At 35.6% G+C, this 22825-nt stretch overlaps 1 protein-coding gene across 4 annotated transcripts in view; it reads right to left on the bottom strand.

Annotated features, from left to right (window-relative positions):
• acsl3a (acyl-CoA synthetase long chain family member 3a) overlaps positions 1–22825 on the bottom strand; it is a 99634-nt gene that overhangs the window by 69141 nt on the left and 7668 nt on the right. For all 4 annotated transcript variants that reach the window (XM_051923780.1, XM_028794408.2, XM_028794409.2 and 1 more), the window contains 2 exons: positions 15716–16162; positions 4186–4363 (listed from right to left, as the gene is read on the bottom strand). In XM_051923780.1, coding sequence (XP_051779740.1) covers positions 4186–4363; positions 15716–16066 — 529 coding nt within the window. In that variant the 5' untranslated portion in view covers positions 16067–16162. The remainder of the gene's footprint in view (positions 1–4185; positions 4364–15715; positions 16163–22825) is intronic.

Below are 22825 nucleotides of genomic sequence, written 5' to 3'. Positions count from 1 at the left end.
CGCCCCCTGCTCGCTTCGCTCGCCAACCCCTGGCGTTGGGGCATGACAAAGAGTGAGATGTATGAATTAGATATAGAATAGTGTGCAGGTTTGGATGATGCCTATATAAATACAAAATAGAGTGTTTGGCATAGAGTAATGTTTTATTGGAATATTTCTCTGTATACAACATTAGTAGTAAAGATGGTGTCTTGTCTTTGAATGAGTCTTCCTTGGCATGGATCATTTTTAACTTTAATGTGAGATGAACGTTGAACACATGAGAAGGCGACATAAAGTTGTCCATGTCCAAAAACGGGTTCAGAGAGGTAGATGCCAACTTTGTCCATGGTTTGTCCTTGTGATATGTTGATGGTCATGGCAAATGCAGGTTTAATGGGGAACTGTCGGTGTTTCAATGTAAAAGGTAATTCCAGGTCAGAACTCGTAAGGTCAATTCCAAGAATGAGAACAGTATTGTTAGCATGTGAATCTGAAAGAACTGTTGCTTGAATAACATCGTGTGTTATGGTGTTGACGACTAACCGTGTGCCATTGCTTAAACCCTGTTTAGTGTTAAGGTTTCCTAATAGCATGATTATTGTTCCGTTTTTAAGGGTAAGGTTGTGTTGTGGTAATCCGTCCGGGTTAATAGTGTTCAAATATTCTAAGGGTAAATTCAGATGTTCATTGTCGTCATCAGAGTCAACTTTGTCAGAGCTTAGAAAGAGCCGTGTCTCTCCAGGAAGTAATGAAATGACCTGGTTAATAATGTGATTAACATTAATATTTTTTGGACATAATATAGTGCGTTGTGTTAACCACATATGCGAAAGCAGTATGGGCCATTGCCTTTTGGTGGCCTGATATCTACTTCGGTAGATGCAAAAGCAAATGAACTATTGTAGGATCTAATGCAGTTCATAAAGTTTTTACTTTCAGGCACATCCATAGTTATAAGCTTCTGTAGATATTCAGGATATGAATGTAAAGGAGGCTTTCTAATCTGCCCCTTTTGACAACAACGTGTAAATTCATTATTTGTATTGCCAGTTGTTTCTTCTGTGAAGTTAAGTGAATGACAATGATTGCAAATGACATTCATTAATCCCAATGAATTTTCCTCAATAGTGGACTCATTATTGAAAGCGTTGTCAGCCAACTGGCGTAAGCGTTTAGCAGACGTCTGGCGTTGATGTCCGCGACGGGCATGTTTTGCTTGTGGTGTTTGAGTGCCGCGTTGTTGCATGTCCATTATTTGTGACGTGCTATTTTGGATTTTTAATTGATTCGCCTCCGCTTTGCGCAAAGTCCGTTTCACTCTACGTCGTGCATTGTTTGTATCGTGCCTTGTCCGTTTTTGTATGTCGGTCAGTTGAGCTTTCTGCTTTTTGAGTCCTGCTTGCTTGTTTTCTGGCCGGTCATATGCGCGTTGCTTTGCTCCCTTTTTTGTACGTCTGAGACGCGAGCTCTTTCTTTTGAAATCGTGCTTGTTTCGATGCAGCACTTTGAGATGCGCGCTGTATGCATCTACGTTCAATGTGTCTGTTCATTTGGGCACGTCTCTGTAACGGGGTTACTTGAGCCTTTGCGTTTTTTGATCCGAGACATTTTTTCTCACGTATTTTCCGAAGCGCGTTGTATGCGCCGCCGTGTATTCTTTTGGTTTCATTCGTGTTCGTGTGTTTGGTCCCGTTATCCGATCCGAATCGTTTTGTACCCGTGACCGTGTATGCATGACTTGTTTGTTCCTCAGCGTGCGAAATATGTATAAGTAATAAGGAGGATCGCACTCACTGTTAATATGGAGCCTTTTCTCTAGTTGAATGGTTAATAGTGCTTTATTTTAATGAGATCCACCTATGCTGCCTAGTGTGAAGGTTTTGAGATGACGTATGTTTAATATGGACGTTTCCTTTAGATATGTGGCTTTGGGTGTCACTTCTTATTGATTTGGGGGGGGGGGTGGTGTGGGTGAGGATTGTTGTTGCGCGAGCGTCTTCTTTCGTTTTGTGTTCCAGGGGCTTGTTGAATCCCCCTCTTTGTGTGTGTCCCGTCCGTTGCTTGTAGGGTGTGTGGGGTGGTTTTGTGTTCTTTTTTTTTGTGTTCCAGGGGCTTGTTAAATCCCCCTCTTGGTGTGTGTCCCGTCCGGTGCCTGTAGGGGGGGGAGCCTTGCCGTTGTGCGCGAGCGTCTTCTTTTTTTTTGTGTGCTAGTTTCGTGTGCAGTGGGTTTCGTGCGGTGCCTGCCTTTGACTACATTTTTCTTTGCCTTTTCCTTTTTTCTGTGCTTGCGGCGTCTCATTTGTTTGTCCTCTTTTTTTCTTTGCTCACTGCTTTTTTCTGTGGTCTTGTCCGCCTCTCGCGGCCCTTTCTTGCGCTTGCGCAGTACGTCTTTTTGCAGCTACGGCCCATGGCCGGATGTGCCTGCGTCCATCATCCGGTTTAGCATTCTCGGTTAGTAATATGGATATCCCTAGTTGAGGTCAAGAGTTCTCTATCCTTACTGACAAACTTCTCTAGTCATCAAATTATTTGCTGGCACCCCTTGGAAACCATCCAAAAGTCAAGTCATGACCTCCAACTCCACCCACTCTTGGGCCTTCACTTTAGCAATTGTTACAGCTGCCATATTTTTGGCATGCCAACACCTCTCAGTCAAATCCGGGTACCTTTTTAACATTGGATGGAAGGCTGCCTTCTTCATCTTGACAACTTCCTTTAGAGCTGGTCTCAACCAACATTATCTATGGTTGCACAGGGGTATTTTTCAAGAATCAATTGCTAACATTTTGTAGATTTGGAGGAATTTATGATGAACCTCAGTTAAATATCTAGCTCAACACTACTAGCCACAACATTTTATTATTCATACTTGAGAATTACATTAGGCTGTCATACAGATAGAAAACAGAGTGTTAGGCACAAGGCTATTTTCATTTTGTATGCTACCCCTAATGGATAAAGATTAGCCTTGTGGGGAAATGACTCTACAAACATCAACTTTTTTCATTAGTTTGTGGACCACACTAATGTGACATAATACAAACGAGGGACAACAAACCCATTTCATAAAAGGATACCTGCACTGTTCAGTCCTTCACAAGGCATTTTTCTAGCTCTCCTTCTGCTTCAAATAACTCAGCATTCTTGGCAATATCCTTAAAGGCAGATCACTTATTACAGTACACACAGTTCACTTAGAAGTCCATTCACACTGACATTACCTTTAAGATGCTAATACACTGGTATAAAATACATTCGGTTTTCTTTTGCATGTACATTATTCTTAAAGGGGTAGTCTCACTTATTACACAGATAACAAACAAGGTCATAAGCAAAGACACTAACTTTATAACATTTAAGTACATACTTAAAAACATATTTCTATTTCCATTTCCTTTTGTCATATAACATTTTTATATTTAAAAGTATTCACAAGCTCTTCAAAAGCAGTAGGAATGTCATCACAAGGTACAAAACATAAAGCTAACAACATTTTCATATGCAATGGATTCGTCATTTTTGTAAGTGCCCACTAAAGTAAATTACCACACTTTTTGCAGTTCATCAGCTGCACACATTTGACACCATGCTCTCTTTTCAGAGCTTATTTGTTTTACATGTTTTTGTTGGTGCATATCTATTTATTACTCCATTATTGACATTTAAATAAATGTGTCTTAGATATGTACTGTAAATGTAACATGGTTTTGTAAACTTATATTGGTATTTTATACTCATATACATATGTGCCAGTTCTAGATTTATCTTTAGAAGTGAAAAAAAAATGAATACTAAGCTGAAAGGTACTGAAACAGGGTAGGCAAAGGTTATTTTTATGTATCTTTCCAAAACTACATGAAAGTATTTTCTGAGGCCTTCATTTTTCGAATAGGAAACCACAACAGATCAACAAGTCCAAGTAAACCTAAAACTCATCAATATAGAATATTTTTTAAAATTAATTCAATTAAAATGTCCTGCCATTCTGAATATAATCATTTACTCAAAGTCTGCAAGATTTTTTCAGACAATTTTTATGTAATACTGAAGAGTTAAGAGTTAACATTTGTTAATATTATTAAAAAACGTACTGTATCTGTAAAAAAACGTATCTGTAGATCTGTTAATAAAAATACTCTTAAAAATAATCTTATGCATATGTGTTTTTAAAAACCTCTATTGCAGTGATTAACTTCTACTTACGAGAAAAGTTATACATAAAGCAGGCCTGTGCTGCAATAATCCATTCAGCTCTTGTCTCACAGAAGATAGCAATGTTTGCCTTTTGTCTTTGTCCAAGGGCTGCCAGGCCACTACCAAACTGAGAAGCAGCAACATAAACTTGCTCATAAGACATCCAGTTATACCGACCAAGGATAACCTTAAATGCAAATAAAAAAAATATACAGTTAAAGATCAGACATAATGATCTTAGTTAATATACAGATCACATTTGAAAATATATTTAAATTTAAAAAATCAGTAGTTCTCCAGCTGACAATTATTGCCTGTTATGAAAACAAATATCATAACTTTTCCTCAATATTTTGTACAATGCAATGGAAATCTTTGAAACATTTGCTTATAAAACTACTAGCAATGGTCTATCAAATAAGATTAAGAGGTGACATGATAGAAGTGTTTAAAAGTGTGAAGGGAATTAGAACAGTGGATTGAGACTGTTATTTTAAAATGAGTTCATCAAGAACACAGGGACACAGATGGAAATGTGTAAAGGGTAAATTTCGCACAAACATTAGGAAGTTTTTCTTTACAAAGAGAACCATAGACACTTGGAATAAACTACCAGGTAGCATGGTAAACAATAAGACTTTAGGAACTTTCAAAACTAGACTTGACGCTTATTTAGAAGAATTAAGGGGATAGGACTAGTGAGCTTTGTTAGTTTGAATGGCCTGTTCATGTCTAGATTGTTGTAATGTTCTAATGGACTATGGTCACTTTCGATTATGTAAACTTTTCCAATTATTTGTTATGTACATTATAATCTTTTCAAATGTAATATTTTTATTATTGAAACACTTTTCATTGGTCATATAAGAATGCCATTGTTAGTCTTCTATTCATACAAGACTAAGTACAAAATTTCAGTTTATTCAGGAAGCACTGCAAGGATAAGATGCTACCTCTTTTGACCCTGAAGTGAATTAAAGATGGGATAGTTAATACAAATACCTATTTTAATTAGCTTATTACTGTTTTGAAGAAGTAGTTTCAGAGCAGGTCTGCAGTTCAGTTTCTCTGTTCATGATGGTAACTGTGTTGTATGATGTTCTGACAGAGAATACGGTGCCACTGGAAACCCTTGTGACCATTCAAGTAAAACTTGCCTTTGATTACCACCATCATCAGACAATAGGCCCCATAATTATGCAAAATGCCTCATGAGAAGTAGTATGCTCCCTTAGGATGGGAAATTAAGCCAGTGGCTTACAGGATTAACTGGCTCTATGCCAAGTACAGGCATGCTGCCAGAGAGTGGTAGGGAAAGCCTGAGATTTGAGTACTGTTGGGGATGTGGTACACAAGAATAATATTGGTACAATGGCCCAAAGGGTAAAGCACAAACATAATTAATTATTTGCTTCACATTTTTACAGATTTCTAGAATTACATTTAAAAAGATCTACATTATGTTTTGGAACAAACGTTTAGTAAGAATGCAAAGTCAAGTGAAGGACATTATTTGAAGATGTGAACTATACTGTAAAGTCTCCAAAAAGATGGTGGTTTATGAATGCCAAATGGACTATTTGTGCACATCTTGCTTATTCTCTTCCTTGTCCATGCACAGTTGTGGCCAAAAGTTTTGAGAATGACACAAATATTAATTTTCACAAAGTTTGCTGCCTCAGTTTTAATGATGGCAATTTGCATATACACCAGAATGTTATTAATTGCAAAGTCCCTCTTTGCTATGACAATGAATTTAATCCCAAAAAAAACATTTCCACTGCATTTCAGCCCTGCCACAAAAGGACCTGCTGACATGATTTCAGTGATCCTCTCATTAACACAGATGAGTGTGTTGACAAGGACAAGGCTAGAGATCACTCTGTCATGCTGATTGAGTTAGAATAGAGAGGTTCAATTGTTGTGAAGAAGGTTCAGGACTCCCAAGAAAGTCCAGCAAGCACCTTCATTTGAATACATCTCCTAAAGTTGATTCAGCTGCGGGATCAGGGCACCACTAGTGCAGAGCTTGCTCAGGAATGGCAGCAGGCAGGTGTGAGTGCATCTACACGCACAGTGAGGCAAAGATTTTTGGAGGATGGCCAGGTGTCAAGGAGGGCAGCAAAGAAGCCACTTCTCTCCAAGAAAAACATCAGGGACAGACTGATATTCTGCAAAAGGTATAGGGATAGTAACTGCTGAGGACTGGGGTAAAGTCATTTTCTCTGATGAATCCCCTTTCCGATTGTTTGGGGCATCCGGAAAAAAGATTGTCCAGAGAATAAAAGGTGAGCGCTACCATCAGTCCTGTGTCATGCCAACAGTAAAGCATTCTGAGACCATTCATGTGTGGGGTTGCTTCTCAGCCAATGGAGTGGGCTCACTCACAATTTTGCCTAAGAACACAGCCATGAATAAAGAAGGGTGCCAACCATCCTCCGAGACCAACCTCTCCCAACCATCCAAGAACAGTTTGGTGACGAGCATTGCCTTTTCCAGCATGATGGAGCATCATGCCAAAAGTGATAACTAAGTGGATCGGGGAACAAAACATCAAAATTTTGTGTCCATGGCCAGGAAACTCCCCAGACCTTAATCCCATTGAGAACTTGTGGTCAATCCTCAAGAGGCGGGTATACTAACAAAAACCCACTAATTCTGACAAACTCTAAGCATTTATTATGCAAGAATGGGCTGCCATCAGTCAGGATTTGGTCCAGAAGTTGACTGACAACCATGCCAGGGCAAATTGCAGGAGTCTTGAAAAAGAAGGGTCAACACTGCAAATACTGATTCTTTGCGTAAACTTAATGTAATTGTCAATAAAAGCCTTTGAAACTTATGAAATGCTTGTAATTATACAGGAAGATTCACTCGAAAGAGGCACCGAATATTCTGTAATAACTTGCGTTAAGACAAAGGAATCTGAACAAAACAATGTGCAATGTGCTCCTCAGTATATGGAGCTTCAACCAAGCCAGGATGCCCCTGTGTCAGAGCGATGAGGTAGGTGCTGGATAGCCATCATAACATTTCACCTCTGTTTGCAACTTCTGGCTTCTGGGTACATACTGCTCATACCCCTTCACTCAGTCACTCTACTTCTCATCAGGATGGTGGTGTACAGTATTGAGTAGCGAATCTTCATGGTGCGAACCTATTGGGTCACCAAGTCATTTAAGCGATGTCAGTGTAAATTTCGGAAGAAACATGGTGTTCATGACGTAACCTCAAAGAGAGGTATTCAAAAGATGGTACAGAAACAACGGGATCATTGATACCTTCTCATTGCAGAGGCTGTCCGAAAATGTTGCAGGACACAATCGATGACGTGTAACAGCAGTCGCCTATGAAATCTTTGAGATGCCTAGCACAGGAGACTGGGAGGTCTTATTCAACATGTCAGAGAGCTGCAAAAAGAGCAAAATTGAATACGTATTGTGTCACCGTTGTTCAGAATCTCAATGCAAGTGATATGGAGAAAAGAGTCAGATACTGTCACTGGTTCCAGGCGTTTGTGAGGGACAACAAAGGAATATTGGACATCACATGGTTCTCGGATGAGGTGTGGTTCCATTTATCGGGTTATGTTAACTCGCAAAACACCTGTATACGGGCCGCTGGAAATCCATTTGCCACTCACCAAAAACCGCTCCATGATCAAAAAGTCGGTGTATGGTGCACAATGACTTAGTTGTGCATCATAGGCCCCATTTTCTTTGACACTACCATGAACACCAATATGTAACTGGACATTTTTAAACAGTTTGTGAATCAACTGGATAATCGTGAGTTAACAGAAGGTTACTTCCAGCAAGATGGAGCAATCTGTCACACATCAGCAAGGAGCATGACAAAAATTGAGTCCTTCTTCAGCAACAGGGTAATTTCAAAGGGGCTTTGGCCACCACAGTTGCCGGATCTGACACCACCAGACTTCTTCCTTTGGGGTATGCTCAAAGGAAAAGTCTATCAGAACAGGCCTCGCACTGTGGAAGATTTGAAGGAAAACATCCAATGTGAAATTGCAGATTCTCCCCCCGAGATGCTTGCCGATACATTCAGGAACATGGAGTGCAGCATTGAAATGTGTCTGGCAGAAAACGGAAACCACTTCCAGCATCACATGTAATGCAATCGATTACACATACCTGAAGCATATTTTTTTGGTTCAGATTGCTTCATCCTAACGGGAGTTACAACAGAATATTCGGGGCCTCTTTTGAGTGAATCTCCCTGCTTCAGTATACGATAGAAACATCTGACAAAAAGATCTAAAAACACTGAAGCAGCAAACTTTGTGAAAACCAATACTTGTGTCATTCTCAAAACTTTTGGCCATGACTGTAGTATTTTATTTTGCATACTTTGGTTCTCCCTCTTAAAGAAATGATCTACTGGCAACTCAAAACTGGCACAAATTGCATCGTGAAAGACAACCACAATGTCTATGGTTAATGTATGATGCTGCCTGAATAAGCAACACAGCCTCAGGTGTGACCCTAAATGAGTAAAAAGAAGAGAAGAGAAAAGATCCATGTAAAGATAAATTAGGAAATATATTTTGTTTTTTTTATATGTTTGGGTGATGCCTTTGCCAAGCAGATTAGGATAAATTGTGATTGAACATTTTTTTGTTAAAGTTGAAGCACAAACAGGTTAAGTATCTCTTTCATGGTCATACAGTGAGGCAAATACAGGAGTGACATAGGAGTGAAATCGATAACATCATACTGCCTGTCCACTATACAGTACTAGCCAACAACACTGGGCATATTTTACAGGATCTCCAAAGAAAGCCAGGCAAATATTTATTAAGTGCAAGTGTATAAGTCATTTGCTCAAAGCCTCAGATGTCATCAAGAACAGGCTTTTTATATACTGTACAAAACATGTCAGTATTAAGAAAACTTTGAGAGAGTGGAAATGCAATATGATGAAGTGAATATCTAGAAAAAAAAATTTTGAATTTCTTCACCCATCCATTCTTTCACTTTCACATCTGCTTATTTAATGCACTGCATTGCAGGGTTTGCTCATACACAGGCACATTCATTCATAATAGGCAAGTTTTTGGGTGAGAACTCACACCCCAGTGTACTTGGAGAAAAACTCATACACACAGAACACAAAAACTACACACAGAAACCTGTATCACAAAACAAATACAGAACTTTAGAGCTGTGAGACAGCAGCACTTAACATTGTGCCGTGCTAGGACTATTATCATCGAAAAATGACTTTGAAGACCAAAGCATCATCTTGTTAATCACAGGCGACCAATCAAAAGATTGACTGAAAATAAACAACAAAAGCTGGATCAACTTTGTGTAAGGTGAACACAGTCTGGTTTCTGGGAACCTGTATACTGAAACTGTTCTATGAGTGTAGGAGCGATCACCTGTACAGTATCTACCCTTAACAGCTTACTTGTATGATATTCTTCAGGGCTCTTCATGACAAATTAATGAACAGCGTTACCTTTTTTGAGTTGATGTTAGAAAAAAGGCACATACAGATTACAAGAGCAGCGTGAACTTTTTGAAGTGGAAATGCTCCTTTTTCACAGACAGATTCTTGTAAGCCTTGGTGCAGCAGACCAGCATGTCAGCATTGAGACATTAATGAGACAAACAAAAGTCTTTGTCAGTGCCCCAACTGACATGCAATATGTTGCTGTCTGCTGCACCCAGATTTACACAGATGTTTGCTTCTGAACAAGAAATGCTACAGTTTAAAGTTCAAGCTGTTAAATGTAAAATGGGGAAAATGTTTTGATTGGGTTTCTCAAGTTCAAAGAAATGCCTACTCTGGACTTTCCTGGTACTTGTCAGTGATCTACCCACTTCCACTCTTTTCAAGTGATATCATTGATGTTTCAAGTTTTGTTCTGTTTTTAACCTATTTTGTGCTTTCATTGTTTCCTAGCATTTACATTTATCTTTTTGCCGTTGTGTTTGTGTTACTCCTCTTTTTTATCTGCATTTTCATCTTTCTGCTTGTGCTTTCAATTTTTTATTTGCATTTTTATCTTTTTATCATGTTTTTACTTTTTGCGTCTTCAGGTTTTGTTTGTGCTGTCATATTTTTCAATTTTTCTTTGCATTTTCATTTTTGTCGTTATCTTTTTTTGCATTTTCATCCTATTGTTCACCCTTTTACATTTTTTCTCAGTTGTCATCTTTTTATCTGCTATTTCACTTTCTCTTCTTGTTATATTATTGAGTTTTCATGTTTGTTAGGGTTTTTACTGTTGTTTGTGTTTTGCCCTTTGGGTTACCATACATTTGAGGGTCAAAAGATAATGTAATAGGAGTCCCGCTGTCCACTGATTGGTTGGAGAAAGGCCAATTAGCTTAGTCTTTGCTTTTTGCTAACCATGACAATGGGCAGGCAACATGGGTGGGTTGTTATTTTATTGTTTATCTAATTTGTTGGCTTTTCTTTCAAAAAATATTTAATGAAAAACAATCTATCACATTCTTCCCTTTTCTGCATAGGCTTTCCACAGGTATTTTAGTTTCTTTCCATATTCCAAAGACATGCAGGTTAAGTGGACTTCACAAACATAAAATGGACTAGCATGGTTATGGCTATTAATATGCCCTATAACAGAGTGGCATTCCATGCACATAGAATGGGATCCAGCTCCCAAATACCATAAAATTGGATTAAACAGATTTAGTAAATGGACAGAATATGCTATCTTTTTCAGTTGACACTACTGAGTAATATACAGTATATTGGTTTGGAGAGTTGTTAGTTTTATATTTATTAATTTGGGTGATGCCTTTATCCAAGGATACTTACAACTTTTGAGATACAATTTTTTACATTTATTTTGTTTTTCGAATTGGAGCACAGACAGATGAAGTGACTTGCTCATTGTCACATAATATTAGTAGCAGGATTTGAACCCAAACCCTTAATCACCACCCCACACTGTCTGCCCTTTTTAACTTGCAGACTACTTTATTACTTTATTATCTCTAAAAATTATATAGTTCTATCAGCACTGGCAGGTTTGAATATTCAATTCATATTCTATTATTAAATCCTATACTATAAACTACAACAAATATGCAAATTTTCTAAATATGTCAGAGGCAGCTCAGTTTAGTTAGTTAAGCTGTATGAAAATTACCATTACAGTATAATGGTGTAAGTTGAGAGGCTTATGTTTTCTCACTTATATAAACAAGACAATGAAATTATTCAACGTCTGGTATCATAGTCCCCAATTCCCACACTGTTTGCTAATCAGTATACTGTAATACCCATTTTTCAGAGAAATAATCTTTGTTATGTTTTGTTGCCCCCTGGTGTCTTTTCACTCACATGGCAGTTTCAACTTTTTAATGTTAAATAACCACTAGACACTGCTACACCAAGCAATCTCACAAAACCTCTACCATCTATTTACATATCACAGCAGCATCATTAAGAGCAATCCAGGAACTTGGTCCCTTTCAGATAACAAGTGACACATATTCACACCAGGCCATTTTAGGGTTTGCAATCCACCTAATACACATTTCTTTAAGATGTGGGAGAAAAACCTGAGTACACTGAATTTAGAAATATTCAGACCCATTAACTTTTTATGTTGCAGCCTTGTAATAACATCATCTGAATACATTTTTCCACACATCAAACAACATTCAAAATCCCAGAATGAAAAAATGAAAGCAGGTTTCTTCAGACAAGAGACTCTAGTTTCTTACACTATGATAGTCCTTTAGGGGTGTTCTTGCAAGCTCCAAGCAGGATTCCATGTCTTTTATTGAGGAGAGGCTCCTGTCTAACCACTCTTCATAATGGCTAGATCAGTGGAGTGTTGAAGTTTCTCCCATCTCCACACAGGTTCTCTGGAGCTGAGCCAGCGTGATCATCAGGTTCTAGGTCATCTCCCTTACCATGGTTTTTCTCCCAAGATTGCTCAGTTTGGATAGGTAGACAACTCTAGGAACAGTTGTGGTTGTTCCAAACTTCTTCCATTTAAGAAGTATGAAGGTAAATGCACTCATGGGAGCCTTAAGTGTTGCAGAATTCTTTGTAGCCTTCCCCAGATCTATGCCTCAACACAATCCTTTCTCTTTTCTTATTTTCATGTCCAATCAATTGACTTGACCACAGGTGGACAAACAAACAATGTGTAGAAGCATCTCAATGATGATCAATAAAATGTGATGCACCTAAACCAATTTTTAAAGTGTCACAGCGAAGGGTCTGAATACTTGTGTCAAAGTGGTATTTCAGTTTTTTTATTTTAAATAAATTTGCAAAACTTCCTAAAGTTTTGTTTTCCCTTTGTCATTCTAGAGTATTGAATGTTGCTTAATGTTGGGACAAAAACAAATGTAAATAATTTTAGAACAAAGCTGCAACATAGCAAAATGAAAACAGGGAAGGGGTCTGAATACTTTCTGACTCCACTACACTTAGGTGTGAATATACAACTGCCTTTGAAGTACAAATTGGGTGTGAATTCCATGAGTTCTTTGTTTAAAGCATTTGTGATAATTACAATAATGGTGGAACAGTAGTTCATTCTGTTCATAATGGATACCAGCTCGTTGTTTTAATCCTACCTGTTAGCACACCACCAACTGTGTTTTCATTGGTAAGGCAGTATATTTGTTTTGTTTTTTTTTGTAATTGTTTTGCACGGTTCATTCTCTGGTCTAAGAAACATGATAGGATTCTCTGTAGTACATCTTTTAGGAACTTTGAGTCTGTTTATGTTTGCCCTCAGCTGACAAGCTCATAAATCTGCCACAATCAACAGATACATGCTTTTATACTTGGGCATAATCCTCCATCTGTCTCACACTGGCATGGAAGTGCACTTTATAGTTTGAAATTAGAAAAAAATAAAATTTAATTAATGGGTTCAACTCAATTTTTTTTTTCTTGGTTCTGTTCTTTGCCTTTTAGTTTCTGTTTTCCACCACTGTATGTGAGACTAGCTTCAACAGTCCCAGCAACCCATTGTACAATCCTCATGTCAGCAAGATCCAACTTTGATCCAACATTTTACATCATAGCCATTGTTTCTAAGCCATATTATCATTGCTGGTCTCACAACTGTACAACAAATCTTTAATTTAACCTTCACCAGGAAATTGTTATCACAAAGAAATCCCTATTATTTTCTCCAGTTTGTAAATCCAGCTTGCATCTCAATATAATAATCTTCACCACTTTGTATCTAAGAGCCCATATTTTTACACTCAATTACATTATTTACTTGCTTGTTTTGCAAATGTATGTAATTGTCTCTTTACTAAACATTCATGTATGTGTCCACTGTCTTAGTTTTACCAATTTTCATTTTTCTCCTTCAATAATCTGTGTTTTCACTTACCAGCATCATATTTTCAGCAAACTTCATGTACCACGAAGAATCAATTTTGTCATCTGTGACCTAATCTATCACATCAAATAGTAGTTCTGCTTTCTCTGTATATGTCTTGAATTACTCTGAAATACTTTTTTTATTTCATACAGTAACACACATCTTCTTATGATACTCTATCATATGTCTTCCTCAAGTCTATGAAGACACAATACAATAGTTATATACTCAGATCCGATGTATCAGATGTTGTGCTAAGATCTAACAGGATTAAGATACTGATTTACTTGTAGCAGACAGTGAACTAAACAGTAAAGGCAATGAGCAATGAAAGTTTTAAATTATGCTGTGTCTTGAACTCATATTCTTTCAAGTTAATTGAAATTGAAAATATTGGTAGAAAAAAAACAAGATCCTCAAAATCTGTGAAAAGAAAGCGCAAGTGAGAGACTGGGCAAAATTTGTCAAGAGTTTTTTTTTTTAAGATGAGGTCACAACACAAGTAACTACAGATGTGTTTATTACTCTCATGACAACAGGAACTATTTCACAATGGGCAGATACATGCATACAGAAGATGGGACCAGTACATAAGGGCTAAACATCATTCTGCAGATCAGCGTTTGTTGAATATCAAAATATAAAAAAACTGTTAAAAGAGAATGGTGAAATATGTGTAGCAGTAAAGAGTATAAGATGATGTGCAACTAGGATATATGTAGATACTGAAATTTTCAACTTTATCATAGCAAAAGGGATACATTTTCTTACTTTTTTTGGAAAATGCACTATGAAGCAATGTATGAATCACAGAGAACATACAACAAAGAAGAAAAGTTTTCATAGCAACTCTCAATCATTCTGCCACAATAAACTTTTTTGCTGTATTAAGCACATCTCTATAAATTATTTGCTGATTAGAGAAAGCCTGAATATGTTCAAGTATGTGCAGTCAACAAAATGATTTATGTGTGTAACTGGTTTGGCCACTTTATCTCAAGCAGTGTAGTTGTTGTGACCAAGACAATCTTCTCATGAAGATGGCAAAGAGGATGAGATAAAAATAGATATTTAAGGTAGGAAACTTGTCTCTTGCAGTTATCAAACAGGAAAAATGGAGATTGTTTAAATAAAAAAGAAAAAAAAAAAGAAAACAAATTTATAGTCCAATTAGCCCAAATTCCTGCTGGAGTTTGTAATTGATAAGTTACCTGAGTAGGTAGGAAAATGATGTTGCACCAAGTCAGAAAGGTCACAAATGGATATCAGTTCAGTTTTATTTGTGTCAGTATCCTCTGAAGTACTGGCTCAATCCAAAAAGAGACTGATACTGCCTTCTGCCCGGAAGTCACTACATACGCTCTTACTCCCTACTCCTGTGGCCCAGAATTTTGATTAAGCTGAACTGCTAAATGGACGTGTGGATATATTTATAACAACATGCAGAATCTGGATTTAAAACCTGGAGAAGTGTTCCATCAGCCAAAATCTGTACATTGTCAGTCTCCATAAAATTTTTATGTATAAATACAAGATATTTAATAAGTATCACTGAAAATTACAATTACAGTATTACTTTTTCATTTTAGGTTCATTACAATGTAAAACAATTCATCCTGTTGTAAAAAAACTTCCTTCATTACATCTAATAAATAGCCTAAACCAGCGCATAAATGAAAAGTAAATAAGAATGCAAAGACAAAATGTAAAATTCACTTATTAAGAGGGGTCTGTATCGAAGGAGTGACACTTCATAGGAGTGACATAACAAAGGAGTGACATAAATACTGTATTAAAGGAGTGACATTTTATTGGAGTGACATAACAATGGAGTGACAAATTATGATTAAAATTTTATTTCAATAATTTGTTATCTTGCTTCAACAGAGAGTAGGAACACAACTGAAAGTATGCTTGCCAAATAAGTCATTGTCGCCTCACCTACCACTTGGATGGTTGGTTGGATGGTTGTCACTCCTTTGAAATTTATATCTAAGGTTTCACTCCTTTGTTATGTCACTCCTTTGAATAGGACCAATTAAGACTGAAGTATAATCAAAAGGTAAGTAAATCTTGCTGTGGTTTTGAATATCAAGGAGTTACTGTGTATTTCCTCATAATAAGGAAAAAGTTAAATGTATAAAATGTTAAAAGAATACTGCAAATTAATTCCAGACTAACCTTTTTGAAGACTTTCCCATTTGGTTGTAGCTCATCTTCTTCACTTATTAACTCTCGAGTTCCCAAGCAGTCATCTTTCCCAAATTTGGTCTTGGCATATTCAAACACTTTGTCCAATGTGTCACAGCCAGGGTATAGAACAGAGGCAAGGCAATGCATGCTGTTTACAGAACGGTATGGACAGCCAGGATTTGAATTTACTGTTCGTGCTTTAACTCGTTTGGCTATAGAGAGTGTTTGACTGACTCCAGATACTAAATACCAGGGAATAAAAGTGACCATAGAATAGATCCATATTAGTGAGTGTAAAACTTGTAATAATAAAGGATTGATGTTCTCTTTCAATTTCATTCTTGAAGTTGATTAAAGGAGCTTAAGGTGTACAGGCACAACAGGGTTTTGCAGTTTTCACGTTATTCCCAATGGTGAAGCACAGATTTCCCTTACCTAAAATTAAAAAGGAAATATTGAAGAATTCTAAACATAACAATAAAATAATGTATTATACATTATACTTTCTTGCAAAGTTCATTAGAGTGAAAATCATAAAAAAAACTTAGGAAAAATATTAACTAACCAATATTATGTCAATTATAATCTATTAAACCCCACAGCTATTTACAATAAAAGAATATTCACAAAGAATTCTGTTTTCAGAAGTTATATGCTAGCACTGGGTTAGAGGGCCGAGTCTGAATTTTGTATAAATGATGCTGCCAAAATGAGACTAAGCAAATTAAATTTTAGCCTAAAGTATATCTATTTGACTGTGATAAAGGTGTGGTTAATAGCACACTTAATTATTTTAAGTTAATAGGTGCTATATAAGACACAAAATCATATCTATACAAATACATGGCTTCTAAGCAAAAACAAGAAAAATATACTCAAACTTCATGATATGAATGGAATTCAGCTTTAGGTATACATAAATTTGGACAATTTATTTACACATAAAAATACTGTTACAATCACTGAAAAAAAATAGATGTTGGATATAGGAAAAATAATTTTCTTTACACAAATGAAATTAATTTGTATAGCCCAGATATTAATTTGGTTCTCCCAAGAAGATTTACTATAAAAAAACTATAATACTAATGTAAAAAAGTTAAGGTAAAAAAGGTGTAACACATTTACCATGTTATTTTATTTAGGAACGACCTTTGCATTGTGATTTACGGAGCAAAAAATTTGTAATTAAATGTTTCACATCCATACACAGGAAATGGTTATCATTGCTTTCTTCCAGTACATTACTAAAATTCAACAAAGGCTAAATACACTGAATATAAATCTAATGGAATTGAACATAACCTACATAAGGATAGTCACTTAAAATAACCTCTTGCTTCCCCTCTACCTTACACATATTTATTTATCCACTTGAACTGCTGAGATACAGAATCAAATGATTAAGTCTGCGCAATTCTGTAAGCGGAGTGACAAACACTTGTTTTGTTACAAAAGAAAATCCTGAACTAGGTGAAAGGTACACAGGCTAATCTCTTCTGAATATTGAGGGGAAGGCTATTAACTTTCCTACTGCTGTGTTAGAAGATTCTTTAAATGATAATTACTTGAGAACCTATCTGCATTTGAAGAGATCACTATAAAGACATTCTCAGTAATGTGCATTCCATCGAAAAAGAGAGACACTGTGAACAGATCTGAGGTGTCAGTGTGCTTATTTTGGTTTTACCATAGATAGTACCTGCTTTTACATGCTGTATATCCAAGATCTTAACTGAGTAAAAGGCATTCTAAGAAGATAAGTATAACCAAAACAAATCTTTGTAGCATATGTGGAACTATAACTGCTTGTAATCAGCCAACAAGATAATGTCTGGCCAAAATTAGTACCTCTAATAATGTACATGATATACATTTTGCTTTACAATTAAAAAAAATAAAAAACAATTGTATTACAGTATTGTTGCAATACAAGAACAAAAAAGTGTACTAGTTTGTAAATTTAAGGCACTGAATAATCCCTCACTAGAAAATAATTAATTTTGTATTTTAATTAAGTTGTGTGTCTACAGTACTACCATCTAATTACAGGTTGGCAGCAGCCATTCTTTGATATAAAAGCAAACTTATAATTATTTAAAAACTGTCACAATTGTCTATGAAATGCAAAAAGAGGTTGCAAGTTTTAGACCGTCTTATAAAAATCACGGCTATTTTTTGGGCTTTGCTTTTTTTCAAATGTCTTTAAAAATGGAACCATTAAATACAAATGGATTAAATTGCATAACTCAAATTGCAGTTCATAAAAATGAGCTTTTCTCTTTTACTATTTAGAGCTGAGAGAGAGTGCAGGGCTCTGTTTGGTAATTCTTTTACTTCCTTCCTATTTGTGTCAGCTTCATTAATCAATTATGTGGCATTTCAATCATGCACACTGATTAATGATGTACAGTTGATCTCTTAAAATTCAAAAATTATTTTGTCATTTTTTTGGGTACTCTTCGGTACCTATAAAAGTTTTCATTTACAGTATATACATATAAATACAGCCATATAATATGTACATTCAAGAGAATGATGGTGTATAGATCTCTACTAATGCATAAGTACAGTATATGGATGTATACTCTGTTTCTGAGTATTAACTTGTCAGGCATACTTCATAAAACTGCTTTTCTTAACATACAACTTTTTTCGTTTTTACAATTTTACACATACTGGGGCCATTACCACGTTACTGCCAGGATAGGCTCCAAACTGCTGCACTTCAAAACTAAGACCTATGGATGAAGTGTTTTTCCTTTTAACTTTTGTCCTGCTTTCTCATTTTTAAGTAATACATTGCAACTATTATTCTTTATTGTACAGTTCAGTTACAGTTTGTGAACATTGGTTTGCTGGAAAAACAGAATGACACCAGTTCAGCAATGTGAAAGTCTCCAATGACATTGAAAGAAATACTGTGGGTTTTTCTAAATAACCATCTTGCTAGAAAAAATATATATTATATAAAATATTACATAGAATCCTTGAGGCTGCAAATAATCACATGTAAAGTTCGACTTTTAATAGATTAATGCATATTGCATAAACTGATTCATTATTAGAAAATACTGGTCATATAGTTTCTTCTAGAAGGCTCAGAATCCATGCAGCTAAGCAGTGCTTATACTGTAAGTGTAATATGCAGGTCAAGCGCTAAAAACATACTTATACTAAACTTGCATAACTGGCTACTTTAAGGCTAGTGATGCACATGTGATTCTCTAGCAAATAAATCCAACAGGGATTTTACCCTGCAGGTTTTTCTTGCATTGACAATCATAATTATCATTAAATTCTTTTGTCAACATTTAATGCATTTACAGTTATCAGAAGATCACTCCAAAATTATGTTCAATTTTAGTGGCAACAGACATATTTCGCCAAAGTGTTTTTACCACAAAAATGCTGAGCTCATTAATGACCTTGTTCTCCATATATTTTTCAGGAAGTTTGCTATGTAAAAATTTGTGAATTTCCCCTTGGGATTAATAAAGTATGTATGTATGTATGTATGTATGTATGTATGTATGTATGTATGTATGTATGTATGTATGTATGTATTTATCTATCTATCTATCTATCTATCTATCTATCTATCTATCTAGTTTATACAAACATTTTTTTCCCATTGCCCCATGGTGCTTTGTGAGGCAAGCATGACATCACAGAGCTTTAGCAGCCATGGGCAGAACTTTCATGCCTGCATACCATAGGAGTACTCCACCTAACATTTTACATCAATGCCCGATCTGCTTCGCTCGTGCATAATGTCACTACTCCAGCTGAATATGCATCATGCACGTGTTTAAAAAATCATGCACGTTGTATCTTCACTGGTAGATTATGAGTGTTATGCTCCTCGCTATGTAGTACACATCAGACAGTGACAGTCACAGCCCACCCTGAGTATATAATGCTGATCCCTCACATCACAGGCTCTCTGCATATGTTGGTACACATACATTGTCTACTGGTACTCCGAAGTTCAAACAGGGTCGTGCCAGTATGGAGTAAGGCAACCCAATCTTCGAGTCCCAGCAACCATGCACTAAGTCCATATAAGGGAAGAGATGCAGGTCGAATGCATATGCAATTAGCCATGTGGTGCAGCAGGGTGCCTAGTCAAAAGAAACCTTAGAGAGGACCCACCCCCAGAGTCAGTAAACACATGGGAACCGGTGAAATAATAATAAAGACAAAATATTTTTGTTAAATGTAATGTAAATATTGTAACGGCATGAAAAATAAAAATTTTTTTGCAATTCAGTTTTCTGAATAAAGGGAAAACCTACAATGTTAGATGAGAACAGCGCACAAGCACACTTTCAGAATATATTGGGGCAAGACTACATGATTTATTTTTAAGGCACAGTATTACATCACAAAGTTAATAGGGTTATTACTGTCACGTGTACAGGTGAAAGCAGGAAATTCAATCTGCCATATCTAGTGCTGTCATGCCAATGCATTCTTATTGCTCTTCTAATACATTTTTATGACTCTTAAAAATGGATACTTTTAATAGAACTCAAAGATCATTAAAATCAATACAGCTGACACAGGGTTCTTAACAAGAGCAAGTGTCTGTGAGTGTGTCTAGTTACTATGTTTTTGTTTTGTCATTCCAGCAGAGAGCACATTACAAACATTTATAGTAATAAAATACATTGCAACATATGGCAAGCACATCACAAACATCTGCATTTTATTACTATGAATATTCAATGATGCCCCATCTGTTGGAATGAAAAATGCATTGCATTTTATTACTACATGCCATTACAAAATACATTCCAGTAGATGGTAGACTATAAACATTAATGCCGAGGTCTACATGGGTTGCTTAGATTTCAACACATTTTAGAAGGGTAGAACAACTAGTACTAATAAATGAACTTTGCATATGCATGAATCATAAAATAAAATAATCCACATACCTCATCAAAGATGCTGGAGTGCTTTAATTAGTTGTTAATTTTCTACTAAATTCTGGCTAACATTAGCATTAATTTAAAATAAAAAGAAAGATAAATGAAAAAACATTGCCAGCTGCAAAAAAAAAAAATTCCAAATCAAAAATATTAAATAATGATATATTTGAAAGACTGTACAGCACAGGAAAAAAATGCCCTTGACTGACTGAGAGTTAATGGTTAAACTGTGATCTGTGCTGCTGATTCTAAGCCAAGCTGTATATTGGATTAACCTGCGCTTTAATGACAAGTGATTTTCAGAAATACTTAAGCAAATGACCTGACTTGTACAAATATATTTTTAAAAATATTAAACTTAAAACCAGTAATATATTTTATTTAAATACTATTCTCTTCTACCAGGGATTTTTTGTCTTACAATTTCAGAATAAGCAATATTCGAACATGGTATACAGTACCTTCTCACAAAGACTAACATTAAAAATGAACCATACATTGTGCATTTAAATTGCAAATTTCATATTTTACCAGCAACACACATGTTGCAGTGAAGTTTTTGCCATACAACAAAACGTCTAAGTAATAAATGTACCATAGACAGCACCAAAACTATCTTTAAATAAAGTACTGGGTTTTGCCTATTAAATGTAACAAGAATTTTCTGAGTGAGCTGTCCCTTATGCCTTTTGAAATTACTTTCTTTTTTCAGTTGTGCCTAATCTAAATATTTCCAGGTATGGTCAACTCTGTCAACAATTAGTTTGTTGCTTTGGTACACATTTTATGTCTTAATTCATCCCTAATAGCATAATGTAGTGGCATGCCTGAAATTATGATTACTGATTGATATGCATCTCCTAAAACAATATATACAGAAAAAAAAAATAACATGCGGATGCTAACTTGCTCAAATGTGCATGGAGGCAGGCTTTATTTATAGTAGCCAATACACAAAACATATTTAGTATGGGTATGCTCTCTTTTGAAACAAAACTGTACCAAAACTGATATTTTTAATTCAATAAATAATAGAATGTTCTGTGATTTGCAGAAGCATTTTTCTTTATGTATAGCTTAAAATGAAAAAAGTGAGGATACAATCATTTGGTCTATATTAAATTACTTTAACCTTACTATAAGTAGACTTTGTAAAATTACTTTTCTTGATCCATAACAGATACTCTCTTGTATCTTTTGTATCTGGTATACTTAAAACTTTAGCTGTTTAAACTCAGTAATGTTATTGAGGATTTAATTATGTTTGCCATTTTTTTTTTTTACCTTTGAGGCACTGAATTTTGTTCAATACACCTACTATTTTGCATTATAGACATATAATTGACAACTTTCTTCCAGGCAGCAGTATTCTTCTTGCCCATTTTAACTATGAATGAACCATGTTAGTGTACATGTTACTGTATATATAATACATTAAATCTACTTTTTGCTCTTGTATTTTTTTAAAAAACATCTGCCATTGTCAGTCAGGCAAAATATGACTCAGAATAAATGGACTATAATATTCCATTTTTTTCTTATCTATCTATCTATCTATCTATCTATCTATCTATCTATCTATCTATCTATCTATCTATCTATCTATCTATCTATCTCATAAGACATGTCTTCTCTTTAATGACATAGAAAATTTTCTTTGGGAATCATTCTAAAAGCTTTTTTTGCTAAAATGACCAAAAGTAATACTACCATGAAAAATAAATGTTTTCTCATTTGCCAAGTAACACTCAAATTTAATTCTGCAGCAGAGAAATAAAAGCTGCAGTGTGACAGGTTAAATAAAGCATACTAAATTTGAAAAGCCCCAACAGTAAACATTTATGAAAGCTCTAAGACTTCTGAATTGTCAAAGGTAACATTTGTATATATTTTTTACACATCTACTCTTTATACATTCTTAAGTTCCATACACTTCTGTAGTAAGTATCAAATGCAGAGGGATAAACTACAGCTTGTGTCAGAAGATGTTAACTGTTGTTCTGCAACAACAATGAAAAATGTATGAATAAATTTTTGTCAACCACAGGCAACATAATTTATACCCATATAAAATGGTGCTAACTAAAAGTTGTGATAAAACTCAACTCTTTATTTAACTCAGTATGTTAACGATACTATATTTCGAATGCCTAAAAGATAC

Source organism: Erpetoichthys calabaricus, chromosome 2 (assembly GCF_900747795.2).
Source record: "Erpetoichthys calabaricus chromosome 2, fErpCal1.3, whole genome shotgun sequence".
NCBI classification, from domain to species: domain Eukaryota; kingdom Metazoa; phylum Chordata; class Cladistia; order Polypteriformes; family Polypteridae; genus Erpetoichthys; species Erpetoichthys calabaricus.
The sequence above is the reverse complement of the archived record's forward strand: the minus strand, read 5'-3'. Positions and strand labels throughout refer to the sequence as shown.